Genomic DNA, 14,082 nt, shown 5'->3' on the forward strand with positions numbered 1-14,082 from the left:
TATTTACAGTAACCACAGCACATGCTTCTTCTCGTAGCCCACCCATAATGCATCAGGGCTGTTGTATAGCAGTGATGAAAAGCTGATGGGGGTACCCATTGAAATTCTGCAGTTAGTCTACAGCCGGCTGGAAGTGACATGTGGCTGGAAGGTCACAGGTTCACTCTGGGTTACAAGCTATTTTTTTCCATCACTGTCAAAAGCTGTTTTCAGACTCAGGATGTTTGCATAATTTGGTTTCTGGAGTTTCTAGAGATTGATTTTTCATCCTGAGATAGAGATTTTCATCCTGTATTCTTTTTGTTTTTCATTTTTACGTCTGTCGTGTGTTAGAAACGTCATCAACACGCCCACTCCCTTGCGGTGAATCCTGCGGAGGATGTCCTGGCTGTACCCCTCCTCTCGCCCAATATCACCTGGGATTGGCTCCAGCCCTCATGCAAAGTACAAGTGGTAAAGTTGATGAATGGATTTTATATTTTATTCTATTATGTTTCTCCATCTACCCCCTCTTTTACTCTATCTGGTGTCTCTCTGGGTACATTTGTTGAACAAATTAATTTTTTTCAGGGACGTTAAATCAACTCAACGCTGATTTTCATGTAATAACCGCATATTTTGTGGTTTAGCAATTTGTATCCCTGTCTCTGTCTGTAAAACACTTTGTATGTGTGTTGAAAGTGCAACATAAATTACCTACTGACAGCAAAGTGTCTCCAAACCTAAGTTGTGCAACACGGTGATAAAGGCTCCTGTTGATATTCAGATGTTGAAGCCTGGAGGCTAATAGCCCATAATGCACCGCTCTACTCTCAACCTGCCGTCGCGGCTGCTGACAGCAAGTCAGGGCTGGCTGCGGTCTCACTTGTGGCTTCGACTGTTAGTTGTCGCGTAGCGTCGGAGCTCAGGCGCTGACGGACACATTGCGAGGACACTTGCTGGTTAACGGCCTCGAAACAATGGCTTCAGAGAAACGTGCAACTTACATAAGAGCGGTGGCGCTTGCGTGATCAATGGCCACACGACGACGACATGATGGGCCGAGGATGTGCCAGAGGAGAGAAGGAGGGAAGGAGGTGAAGGGATGTCAGCGCAGATATTATCATATCAGTGGGTAAACGGCACTGGGTGAATTAGTTTTAATAATTAGTGCTTCACGGAGGCTTTTCTCTCGTTTCCTCCCTCTCTCTCTCATTCTGCTCCCTATCTTAATCACTCCCTCTCTCTTTCTCTCAATTTTTTTTTTTATCTCTCTCTCTTTCTCTCTTTTCATTTACAACTTTTTCATTCTTTCTCTCTGTGCTGTGTTGTGTAGCCAAGGCTGTTTCTCGCTCCAAACGCGCTCTTGAAAGGCTATTCATGGATTCTTCAATGAAACCCTATTACATTTGTGTGTGTGTGTGTGTGTGTGTGTGTGAGAGAGGGAAAGAGAGACGGAGAAAGAGAAATAAAGAGAGGGAAAGGTATTCCGGGGGCCGTGCTACAGTACCATCTGTATGCAAATCTCCTCAGACTTTGGTAAACTTTGATCAAACACTAAGGCCTCCCTTTCTCTCCCCTTCTCCTGCCCTCCCTCCCTCCCTCCCCCTTCTCCTGCCTCCCTGTCCACTATGTGCTCTGCAATTACTGTAGCTGCACAGCTCTTTGTCAGGGCTACATATTAGGAACTGTCCCTCATCCTCCATACACACACACACACACACACACACACACACACACACACAGACACACAGACACACACACACACATTTTCTGCCCCAATACCCCTTGATACCCTCCTTGTAACTGGCCGGGCTTCTCTACCTACCACTACTCCAAAACACACCAACTCTGAGCACCTGCGACCAAGCCGGACCCCACAACAGATGGTCTCACCCCCTCACACACTCACACACACTCCCCCGAACAGATAGCAGGGCTCTTGGCAAACAGAGCCCAGTGTGGCGGATGGGTGATGGGCATGCTTTTGTGCAGAGGTTGGGCACATTACAGGGCACGCTCGCACTTGTGCCCGGACACACACAGCAGCCATTGTTTCCTCCATACGGGAAGGTTAACGCGTTGAATGCAGATCCGGTGTCCGACGGGACAATGGGAATGTTGTGGCAAGTGCTGTCAATTAATGACGGCGCGGCAATAAAGAGCTCGGAACCGAAAACAAAACAAAACACAAACATGCCGTATTATCTGCTGTGTAGCTTTAATGCACAGCCGTCAGTGGGGTGTAAGCCCATCAGGGTTGTGGCGTGTGTGTGTGTGTGTGTGTGTGTGTGTGTGTGTGTGTGTGTGTGTGTGTGTGTGTGTGTGTGTGTGTGTGTTGTGTGTGTGTGTGTGTGTGTGTGTGTGTGTGTGTGTGTGTGTGCTGGGCAGCTCCAGCCGGACAGTCGGTGGGCAGAGGGATAATGGATAATAATCAGGGAAAAGCCCGGACCATATGTCTGTTTAACGTGGCTGCTCCCTGAACGCCGGCTCCTCTCTGACACAATTAGCCGTATTTCTGAAAGTAGATTTCTCCGCTGTAGCTGAAGAGCGAAACAACAAGTGTGTGTCGGGGGAAGCGTGTGAGGCAGCGTTTGTGAGTGTGTGTACAGCTGAGAGGTGAACCGTTTTATGTTTGTTTAACACAGGGAGTGTGGGCGGGACATGTGGCACTGGACACTGTTACGATTGTGTGTGTGTGTGTGTGTGTGTATGTGTGTGTTTAACGATACTCTACATGTGCGCACAGTGTTGAATTTCATATTGAATGTCACAGTTAATCTCACCATCTGAAGCAAACTGCCTCCGCTGGCTGTCATATGTTGTTTTTTCTCTTTTTTTTTTCTCCCTCTCCCATTTTTCTGACGGATGTTATTGTCCCTGAACTTGTTTTCATCCTATAACCAGGCAGGATAAGCCATTAGGCAGATGGTAAGGGGAAGTCCCATGAGAGGACACGCACAAAACACGTGCACACACACGCACACACACACACATACACAAAGACTTACTCCTGTCCCATAAACACATACACAATAAGTGCACACAAAGACACCAGACCTACCAGACCCCTGTTATGTAATCTACCAGTTACACTCCCCCACCGAGAGGCTCAGTCTTGGTCTGTCTCAACTCCAAAACACAGTCCTCGGTCCTCATGTAGCCCTGTCTCTTACATAGTGCACATACCTCTGGATCATTTGGGTCCCGCTCCTATGGATGAAGGGGCTCTTAAGCAACTCAATGTGAAGAGCACGGCACTAACGTAGCGAAGGAGTGTGTTATTCTCCTTGTTAAGACATATAAGGTTTGTGCTAAACAATAGATCCAAGCTGACATATGCTGCTACATGCAGTCATAAACAGTGTGTATTTTTACGTCCTGTTAATTCTCCTCCTGGCAAGCTTCTTCTCCCTCTCCTCTGTGAACACACTGCCGCGCTGAATGGCTACTCAGACCGTGGCAACAGATTTCTCTTTCAGCCGTGTCCAGAGAACGGCTGGCCAGGCTCCTGAGTGGCACATATTTGGGCAAAGGCCCGGCACTGGAGTCACAGAGGGGAGGTGGAGGTCTAGATGAGGGGAGGAGGAGGAGGAGGAGGCGGAGGAGGAGGAGGAGGCCAGGGCCATGTGGCTGATGTTGGTAAACAGTATCCAGCCTTGTCCTGGCATCACGGCAGGCAGCGCACAACGCCGGAGATATCAGGCGCCCGGGCCACACACAGACCGGGACAAAAGGTAGACACACATACAGACATTTGCATTCATACGAGCACGCACACTCACAGACACACACATGCAGGCAGAAATACACAGACTACTAACAGACAAATAAAAGACTCACTCTCAGTGTCTGCCACTCAGCAGCTGCTCCAGTTTCCATGGCAACGGCCTGAACAATGTGGTAGGAAGAGCTATGTTGGTGCGAGAGGGAAATAGAGAGAGGAGTGTGTGTGTGTGTGAGTTTGTGTGTGTGTGTTGCGGTGCATTTGAAGTGTGTGTGTAGGTGTGTGTGTGGGTGTGTGTGTGGGTGTGTGTGTGGGTGGGTGTGAGAGGCTACCGAGGGGGAGGTAGCCTCGGGGTGCTGAGACAGAGAGGATTCAAAAGACTCTCTCTTTATTTCTTTGTCAGGATGAGTCTTTGGGAAGCATCAAAACAAACAGGAAAAAATGAATCTGAGAAAGACGCAGGGACTTTATGACAGGTGACGTTTGCAGTTTTCAGGTGATGACAAAAGATCCACAAAGAGGCAGCCATGAGGATTTTATGATGTCTATTTATTTTTCAAAATGAGGTATTTCAAAGTGCTATGAGTTGCAGCACTAAATGTACATTTTAAAAATGAAAAAAACAAACATCTTATATCCGTTTACCCAGTTCTATGCACCCGATAGTTACAAATATAAACAAAAGAGGAAGAAAGAAAAAGGCCAGGTACATGAGGATAGAACACATTTGCTGTACAAAAGAATTACTTTGAGAAAGAAGAAAAGGAAAGACGAGATAAAGTGATATCTACGGAGAACTCATTTTCATACGAAAATATAAGTATCAAATTTAGTATGTATCAGGTTCACACTAAAAGCATAAAGGTGTGTAGAATTAGTAATATGATACAATACAAAGAAAAAGAAGAGGAAAAAAAAAACAATATATTGTTATATTACAAAGTTTCATGACTCTCAAAAATCGAGGCCTTACAGTACTTTTTAAAGGTATATAAACTTCCAGTCTAGTTATTGGCAGCTTCCTGACATGTATAAAAAAAAAACAAGGACAAAATGTATTACAAAACAAGGCAGATCTGAGTGTATTTTTGTCTGTACACTATTGTTATATACAAAAGTGTCGGCTAGCAAGGTGCACAGTTATACATCCACTGACTTGGTTTGAGCACCAGTGTGAGAGGAGTGAGAGAGAGAGAACCTGTAGTGGCTTTGTTTACGTGACCCATTACGCCTCAGTCGTCGTTAGTCTCTTCAGTTGTTTGTCTTTTTTTCGTTTTTGCAGTGGTGAAGGCAAAGTAAATGTGCACTGCTTCTTGTACGTGAAACTCTCCAAAGCAAAGTGCCCTCGAACACCCGTCCCCGTGGGAATCACCTGATTCCGGGCTGGTGTCACAGTGAGTACAAAAAAAACAAAAAAAAAACAAGATACAAATAGAAATGATATAAAAACCAGAGGAAGGGAAGACTATAAAACAAAAGTGTGTCCTCGCTCCTTCCTCCATCTTTTTTTTTTTCAATCTTTCTATCTTTCCTCAATGTGAATCGATTGGAAAAAAAGTAAACCCTAAACATTCTTAATGTCAACAAATGTGCAAAAAAAGTGGCGGCAGTGAAAGTCCGAGCATCCCTCCAGCAACCCCCCCCCCCCCCCTCTTCCTCCAGGTGTGTGCCGGCATCTGAAGATAAACATCCTCTGAGATATTGTGTTGGTGTGTGCACATATACAACAGATATGCAGGCCTGTGTGTCTGTGCTGAAGTGTAAAGGCCTGTGTGGGTGTGTGTCTGACTGAGTTGAGACAAGAGGGGGGTCGTCCAGGGTATATTGAGTGTTTCTGTGTTGTATCGGTTGTCCTTTAGCGAGTCCTTGCCTGCTCCAGCCTGCGCATCAGCTGCTGCCGGCGGGCCTGGAGTCTGTCCTTCTCCCGCTGGAGCTTCATCTCCTCCGTCTCCAGCGAGCTCACGTACTCTGTGGCCTTCTTCAGGATCAGCACCTTCGCCGCCTTCTCGTTGTGCGCCAGCTCCGGCACGTGGTCGCGCAGTGTCAGGAAGCTGGAGCGCAGGTCGTTTCGGCGCTGGCGCTCCAGGATGTTGTGGTTGCGTCGGCGCTCGCTGTCCTCTGAGTCGGAGCTGCCGCGCGGGCTGCAGTCCCCGCTGTTGCTGCGCTTGCTGCGTGCCCCCGATGAGCTGGTGACTGAGCCGCAGGACATGGAGGAAGACGAGGAGGATGAGGAGATGGTTCTGGTGGGTCGAGGGGCGTCTGATGACTTTTGCTTCTTTGGAGGTGGCGTGGGATCATCGTCTGAGGCGTACGGTGACGGGGCTGCGTAGTTGTGTTGCTGCTGGTGGACCGAGCTCCTCTTCAGGATCAGCTCTTGAGGGGCTCGGCTGACGAACCGGCTCACGACGCCGGACCCTGAGGAAGCTCCTCTCGCTTCTTGACACTTGGGATGCACAGAGATAGTGACGGTGCCGGTCGCCATAGGTGATGCCTTGTTGATTGTGGAGCGCCTCTTCTCTACTGTGACCACATCAATCTCCTCTTCCTCCTCCTCGTCCTCGTCCTCGTCCTCTTCCTCGTCCTCGTCCTCATCCTCGTCCTCGTCCTCTCCCTCCTCTGCTTCATCGTCATCTTCGTCTTCTGGGAAAAGAAAACAGGAGGTGAGTGACTTAATCGCTCTGACACACAAGCATTCTCGCTATGTCATCAATGTGTTCCAGCGGGTGACAGGTATGTGTGTGAGCGTGTATACATGGGAGTGAGATCAAGAGAGAGTGTGCGTGGGAGTGAACACGTTGCTCAACGTTATTTGCATTAGCACAAAACCCCTTAATGCTTAGTGTCAGTCACTCAACTCATCTACTCTGCAGGCGTTGACACGTTCAGTTTCGGTGCTGAGCAGACAGCCTGGTTTCTGCCTTTCATTCTCTCCCCCCTCCTTCAAAATCTCTCCTAATCTTCTCCTGCGAGACGAGACAGTTTTAAGTCCGATGCCGATTCAGTCTATCAGCGCGGCTCCAGTCACGCTGACTGTGTGCGATAGTCGCTCAGGCATTCAGGGACTTTACCTTAACTTTGACCCGCGGTGAAGTTAGAAAATCGAATCTTACGACGAGCTGAGCTCCTCCATCTTAATACCGGTGCGGAAATTTTGCCGCGCAGCTGCGACTTATCATCCAACCCAGCTCCTTTGAGGATGAGAGGAAGTGGCCCATCATGAGGCAGAGCGTGTGAGGCCCAGTTAAAATGCCTTTGTGATAATGGTTCTCATTATCAGCTCAGGAGCATCTGAAGAGTGTGGCATTTTACAGCTGACAGTAACCCACTTCAGACGCCGCTGCACCAGGATGCTGTCTCAACACAAACTGTACACATATACACACACACACAGGCTGGTGCTGCCATCAAAACAAAGCCTGGCACAGCTGGGTGGATGTGGGGGCGTGGCCGGCTTTGCCACATGTGAGGCTGGGATTTGGCTGTTTGGCATTTCGCTCTCTGAATGGAACAGCTCATTTATTGGGGTTGGGAGGAGTATAAATAGAAGAAAGAGCATCAAATCTCTGCACGGGGAGATAAAACATCAGCCTAAGTGGGAATTGAAGTCGTCTTTCTATAGCAGCAGAATTCAAGTGTCCCCCTTGGCACTGTACTACAAATTTTTTGGAGTGATGGAGGTCCCTTGTTCCAATGGCTCATTCACAGGGATAAACAAACACTGTAGCGTTTACAGTCTGCGTTTCCGCGATGAGAACGCAAAATAAACTCCACAACAACACAGAAGGACGCGTCTAAGCGCACATGGGGCGGTGCTGTGCGCGGGATGTTGGGGTGGCAGGCGATCGGATCACCACCCATTTTTAAGCCTCGGAGCTGGAGCGGCGCCAGGGAGACAGCTGTCGAGAGGGAGCGCTTGTTCAAAGCTGTCACCCCCCTCTCTCTCCCCGCCCCTCCTAAAAAGAAGCAGCCCGGGCCCTCCTCCGTCCTCTTTTCTTCCCCGTGGAGGAGGTGTTTGGCAGGGGCCGGCTGAGTCTGCCCTCTGTGCCAAGCTGGGGGCCTTTGTACTCCTGCGCCACAGCGAAAACACGCTGATAAGGACTCGTGAGTGTTTGTTTAGGGAACTCATGGGCAGTAATAGATGGGAGATGAAGTCTTAGGGCGATTAAACACACAAACACACACACACACACACACACACACACACACACACACACAGACAGACAGCTCTCGTTTCCGAATCCAAACACATAACCACTTCCTACACTATTCCCCTCTGAAGATGATGGTAAAATACGAGCGTGTCAGTCTCTGCGTTTCTATTCTTGTCTGACCCAAAGAGCTAATTTTACTCCTACTGACTCAAATAAGTGCCCAAATAAGTTCTCCCCCACTGCGCGCAAATTGTCCATGAATCCATGCGTAAGGAAAAGCTTTCACGGCACAGTGCGCCATCAGACACTTTATCAGCTCATCACATTATTGAAAACACCTTTTCATCCTCCCCTACTACAACCTGGTCCAAGTGAGGTCAGTGCAAATGTGTGTGTGTGCGCATGTGCTTGTGTGGCGCGTTATTGTTTGGCTCAGATGCCAACCGGGTTCACAATTCCCCATTTTACTGCCATCTGCCGGATGAAGAGCCCGCTGATTACATAAACCTCGTTCACTGTGTCACTTCTCCACTGTGTGCGTGGGTGTGTGTGTGTGTGTGCGTGTGTGTGCGTGTGTGTCTGTGTGTATTGCGGGAATGTGAAGAGGTATAATCCGATTCTGAGCCAGTCATATGAACAAGCTCCAGTCCCTCCAAATAGTATAGTGGATAATAATAACAATAATAACAATAACAATAATAACAATAATAACAATAACAATAACAATAATGAGTTTTTCTATATTTATGTTGTCATTAGAATTTCCTCGTAAAAAAGGTAAACAAAGGCTTTTAGCGCATCTGCAGATTCTTACCGGAGTCGCTGGATACGCTCCCGTGGTCTGTGGACGTGTTTACGGTCCCGGGTAAGTCTCTGCTGCAGTTCTTCCTGTTCACCGGGAAAGGGAACACAACCGCGGGGTCCACGCACTCTGTCATCGAGCTGCTGCTGCTGCTGCAGCCGCTGCTGCTGCTGACCACCTCCGGCGCCTTGACGCACGCGCCCCTGCCGCTCGCCGTGGCCGTGGAAATAGCCTTTCCGAGTTTCTCCGTGACCACCCGCTCCAGCTTTTCCCTGGCGGAGAAGCCGCTCCACATACAGTCCTGGATAATGATGCTGTTGGGGTTAGTATCCAAAGCGGAGCCGAACAGGTCCCCATCGTCGGACGCCCCCCAGATATCATCCTCTGGCAGCAGCAGCAGTTCGGAAGCCCAGTCCAGGGGGTCCCCTAAACCGAAGCCCAAAGGGTCTGCTTCCGGGTCGCCAGTCGCCGGCTCCCCCGGTAGCGCGGCTCGGCTCGGGGAGAGGGGCGGAGTGGGCAGCAACTCGAATTTCTTCCAGATGTCCTCCCCCGGTGGCGCAGCGTCGGGACCACAGAAGTAGAATTCGTCCTCGTCCGGGAAGAAACACGGTTGTAATGAGTCAAACTCCAAATCGGAGTTTTTACTTATCGTCGGCATTCTGTCCCAAAATCGTGAAACCTGCAAAAGGAACAAAAGGCACTTTTAGTGTCCATGGTGAGGCAGCGTCTCTCCCCTCACTCCGTTCCCTCTGTCCCCTGTATCACACCTGAAAACTGTGCTGCAGCAGGAGCAGGAGTCGAAGCCCACACACAGACACACAGTCTGCCCCACTGAATTCCACACTCGCTCCTCTGTGAGCTTTTTTAAAACCGCACAAATCTCACAGGAGAATGTGCGTAAATGTGACCGTGGCGCACCAACTCGTGCCAAAGGACGCACCGGGTCAGCGCTCAGCAGACACTCCACCAAATGTGACCGTGACACCAAAAAAATGCAACAATAGCAACAACTAAATCTAAAAGAGGCAATATTTATGTCTGAGAAATAATAATAATAATAATAATAATAATAATAATAATAATAATAATAATAACACGTTTCCGTTTTTAGAAGATGAGAGGATGCTCACCTCGTCCTGACTTGTGATGATAGTGCGCGAACCAATTTTTCCTCGTATATCTCGCAGTCAGTGATACAGACACCAGATTTGTTGCAGTCATCTACTTTGGGAGCACAGACAGTCCTCTGACACACATTGTGGCTGGCTGCAGTGTGTTATACACTGAGTTCTGCGGGGAGGAAAACAGACTCCTCCCTCCCAGGCTGGAAGGAGGAGGAGGAGGAGGTGGTACAGTCGGGGCTCTGGGTTTTTGATGCGACGCGGGAGACAAGCTGGCTGGGAGCTTTCTTTCAAGGTGAATCGAGGAAAAATATAGCCTAAACACTGCGAGGAGGAACGATAGCAAACGAATGGACAGAAAAGGGGTGGAAGAGAAAGGGAGAGTGGAAAAGAATGGAGAGAAATGAAGGAGGCACAAACAAAAGAAAGGAGGAACACAAAGTTCAGAATAAAGAGGAAGAATGATGTGTTATTGGTAGCCTCGGGCAAACTGTCTTTTCTCTCCCCTCTTCTCTCCGTTGGGATGAGCAGTAGAAGTATAACCCCTGGGGCTGTTAGTGGTTTGATGTCTTGGTCAGGTTGCTCAAGGGCACTACAGCAGCAGCAGCAGCAGCAGCAGCAAATTTGCTGCTGCTGCTGCTGCTGGCCCCGGGGACTCAAACCGTCCGAGTTTGTAAACCCCCCCACACACACATATATAAACACACACAGGACAATACACAAACAACGTGTGTTGCTTTGAGGAAATAGTGTTTGAAATGGCAAAAGCGTGTGTTTGTTTTTGTTTGGCACAGTATGGACTAGATAAGTCAACATGTTTTGAAGTAGTAATGATTTTGTTATCTAATAATAATAATAATAATAATACATATTTATGTATGTATGACATCAATAATCACACATAAATCCAACTTTTTACGCACGAGTGGCATTCATTTCACATGTCCTGTCCAGATATTAACTGAACAGATATTTACTGTAGAGATATTTACTGTAGAGATATTTACTGTAGAGATATTTTCATCCCCTCAGTCTCTGGACGTCTCTGAATCTCCTTCTCTCTCTTTTGTCTGAGCGCCAGCAGCATCCCCGCATCAAAGGCTCACTGCGCCCTCACACGGACGCACAGGGGACTGCACACAATTACGCGCACCGCAGGCTGAGCGAACCCAGACAGACAAAGACATAAAATCACAGAGTGAACAGAAAGAAAAACAACAAACTCCTCTTCGGCCACAAGGAGCAGCGTGTTTTTACCACAACCTCTCTCCCTCTCCCTCTCTCCCTCTCTCTCTCTCCCTCTCTCTCAGACAATGGAAGCGCAGGACGCAGCCGTGTGCAGCTGCCTCCGGAATAAGACGAGGATCCGAGAGGAGCGTGTTACGTAACCGCAAGCGGTGGTTGTAGCCTGGAGTCATTCCCATTCCCTTTTCTAATGACAGCTTAGGAGGAATGGCGCATCTGTAATTATGCGCACAGGCACAGGCACAGGCGCGCGTGCACACACACACACACACACACACAGGTCCTGATAGTGACTTATTCAGGGAAAACGTTTCCCAAAATGGATTCCGGTTGAACTCCAGCTGTGAGCAATGTCCAGTTATTTCCAGTCAGACAATGGCAGATGACCAAAAGAGCACTTGTGTAGTCAAGGTGCGTAAGGAAACATTAAAATTGGCTACTGTAAATTCTTTGTTGGCTTATTTCAAAGCTTTAAATTGAACAAATTCCTTTAATTGAATCATTAAAAATGTGTAAACTAATTAACTGATATCACAGACACTCATGAATTTAATACGAATATTACGTAACACGAGAGACACACTTTTTACTGTCTGCTTGTTTTTGTTTTTTTCTTTCCTAATTCTGGATCGAGTTCAAACGACCAGTGAAAAGTGAGAATGTGCAGCTGTTTTCTCCTCAGCGTAGGAATAGCAGGGAGTTTCCAGTCAGCTCCCAGGAACTGAGGAGATGGTTTGAGAGTCAGGAAAAACTCCCCACAGGCTCTGCTCCGTCCGCTGTGTTTCCAAACTACTGTTCAGCGCTGACCCTGCAAGCAGCAGCGGCAGCGGCGGCTTCCTCTGCTGTGAAACGAGGCAGAGAGTGGGAGTGAGAACAGAAGAGAAAGTATGTTTTTTTTATGTCCAGTGCTGATCGGGTGAGAACAGGAAGCTGCATATACTGCCACTTGTTTTCTAAGCACATGGATGGAGGAACATTGGCTCTGTGCTGTCGTGGAGCGTCTGGGGCTACGTCCACATCACGTTTTCCAACTTAAACGGCCTCTGTCCCAAACAGAAACTGCGTATCAGTCCATACTAACGCACCTGAAAACGTATCACCATGCCAGTGTAGACAGGGATTGCTCGAATAATATCGTCCCTTCTACCCATGTAAGAAGTTCTAACATTTTAAAATGCAGAATTTAATCGCACAACCGCTGTAAGGAAAGACAATAGTGTCGGGAACGCTTGTAATTGATTATCCATGTTGCGTCCGGCAGTGGTAGCCGAGGCTAATGCTGGTAGTTTTCTTCCGGAAGGGGGTCATGTGGTCATGTGAAGACTACGTTGTGACCAGAAAGACTCAGTCAGCAAACACATGTCACCGTTTCCACACATTTCAATTTGCAAAGTGCTGCCCTGGAGTTTTTTTTAACTAAAATGAAGCCAGTGGCGATTCACAAACTTCTCAGCGGCTCTAAAACTCCAGACGAGTGTGGACGCCGGGCGCATCCATGGCAGAGTGGATTTGTTTTCAGTAGAAGTATGAATGAAGCCTCGGCTGAAAGCGGTGAAGGCAGTTCACACAGTCTGCACACGTTCGCTCGCTGAAATTTCCCCAGATGTTACGGTACGAGCGTCACATCTGCTTACAGCTGATTTGTATTCGCATCAAGTCAAACTCCTCCATCTTCCTAAACACGTGCATTAAAATATATGGAAATACTCACGCTCCCTAAATGTCTGCAGCTTCTTAGATCCCCTGTTGTTGTTGTTGTTATTATGGCTCAATATGTAATCACACTGTCTCCCTCAGTGCGATTACCTGTGGATACATTAAGTCCACAAAAGTAGACAGAGAGACACAGGGGGGAAAAAAAGAAAAAGGACTTGTCAGAGGAAGAACAACACTGGCGTCTTTGCCTGTTGTTTTTATTGCACAGTCTCCCTCCCACCATTCACCACTGGACCGGGACATGGATGGTTAAGCAATTAGGCCAGTTTTGATAAAAGATTCATAAGTCACCCCAGTGGATAGTGCAAAGACAGGCATTTTGTGAGTGAAAAATCTGCCGCAGCGACTTCAGGACTCAGCGCGTTGGGTCAGAGAGCACGCATATCATCTCCTATCATATCTGCAGCGGGTGAATTGTGTGTCGTCTGTGGAGGTGTAGGTTCTTACTGACGTCGTAGTTTTAGTTTTCCCTGTAGAAGGGATGCGGCGGCCGACCTGAAAACGCACAGAAAGGTACATGCAGCCGTCACATCACCTCGGTTCACCCATGAGATGAGAGTATACATCTTATCTGTGGGGACGCTCAGTCATCAAGGTCATGGTATCGGCAGGAGTCGTAAAAGTGCAGCTGGTTCAGATATGTGGACGACACCTGGGTCCAAATCACAACACAGGAAGCTGATGCCTTCTAGGGACACTTCAATGCAGTGGATAAAAATATTAGGTTCAGCCGTGAGGAAGTCAGAGGAAACGGAAGCTCAACATGGAAGTGTATAGGAAACACAAACACACACACACACACACACGTATGGGAGATGAGAGACTTTGTTACAAGTACCTGAATATACCAATGTCCTATGCACTTTATGTCTGTTGTATTTTTGTGCAGCAGCCTTTATGTCCAAGACAAATTTCCCTGGGGACATATAAGGTAATCCTGAATCTTGAATCTGCTACGTTGTGGTTAGCACTGCTGCCTCACAGCAAGAGGGTTCTCGGTTCGAATCCCAGCTTGGCCAGGGACGTTTCGGTGTGGAGTTTGCATGTTCTCGCCGTGTGTGCCTGGGTTTTTTCTCCGGCTTCCTCCCGCAATCCAAAGACCTGCAGATTGGGGTCAGGTTAATTGCCGACTCTAAACTGTGAGTGTGAATGGTTGTTTGTTCCTGTGACACACTGACACCGTGTCCAGGTTGTACCCTCTCGCCCCATTTGTCAGCCATGACTGGCTCCAGCCCGAGACCCTTACAGGATAAGAATATAGAGGATGGATGGATCTGCTGTTATTTTATCCATTTCACTCGTTGCCAGAGCAAATACAACGAATGTAGCTTAGATTTGATA

General features: G+C 48.1%; 1 protein-coding gene across 2 annotated transcripts; it reads right to left on the reverse strand.

Annotated features, from left to right (window-relative positions):
• Positions 1-4,234: 4,234 nt before the first annotated feature.
• On the reverse strand, positions 4,235-9,985 carry mycn (MYCN proto-oncogene, bHLH transcription factor). 2 transcript variants are annotated; one of them, XM_035144524.2, is made up of 3 exons: positions 9,790-9,985; positions 8,672-9,338; positions 4,235-6,343 (listed from the first exon to the last, which is right to left on the reverse strand). In XM_035144524.2, the coding sequence occupies exons 2-3, from the start codon at positions 9,315-9,317 to the stop codon at positions 5,562-5,564; spliced, it is 1,428 nt and encodes a 475-aa protein (XP_035000415.1). In that variant the 5' UTR covers positions 9,318-9,338; positions 9,790-9,985; the 3' UTR covers positions 4,235-5,561. The 2 variants fall into 2 exon arrangements, with proteins under 2 accessions (XP_035000415.1, XP_035000414.1); XM_035144523.2 differs by having other exon boundaries at positions 4,235-6,346; positions 9,790-9,982.
• Between the last annotated feature and the right edge of the window lie 4,097 nt (positions 9,986-14,082).

Source organism: Hippoglossus stenolepis, chromosome 20 (genome assembly GCF_022539355.2).
Source record: "Hippoglossus stenolepis isolate QCI-W04-F060 chromosome 20, HSTE1.2, whole genome shotgun sequence".
Taxonomy (NCBI): Eukaryota; Metazoa; Chordata; class Actinopteri; order Pleuronectiformes; family Pleuronectidae; genus Hippoglossus; species Hippoglossus stenolepis.

What these genes read in the sequence shown, in the direction of transcription:
- mycn (XM_035144523.2), bottom strand. Translation starts at nt 9,317, where the DNA reads ATGCCGACGATAAGTAAAAACTCCGATTTGGAGTTTGACTCATTACAA. An exon ending in GAGCGTATCCAGCGACTCCG is followed by an intron (nt 6,347 to 8,671) that starts GTAAGAATCTGC and finishes TTCTTTTCCCAG; the next exon opens with AAGACGAAGATGACGATGAA.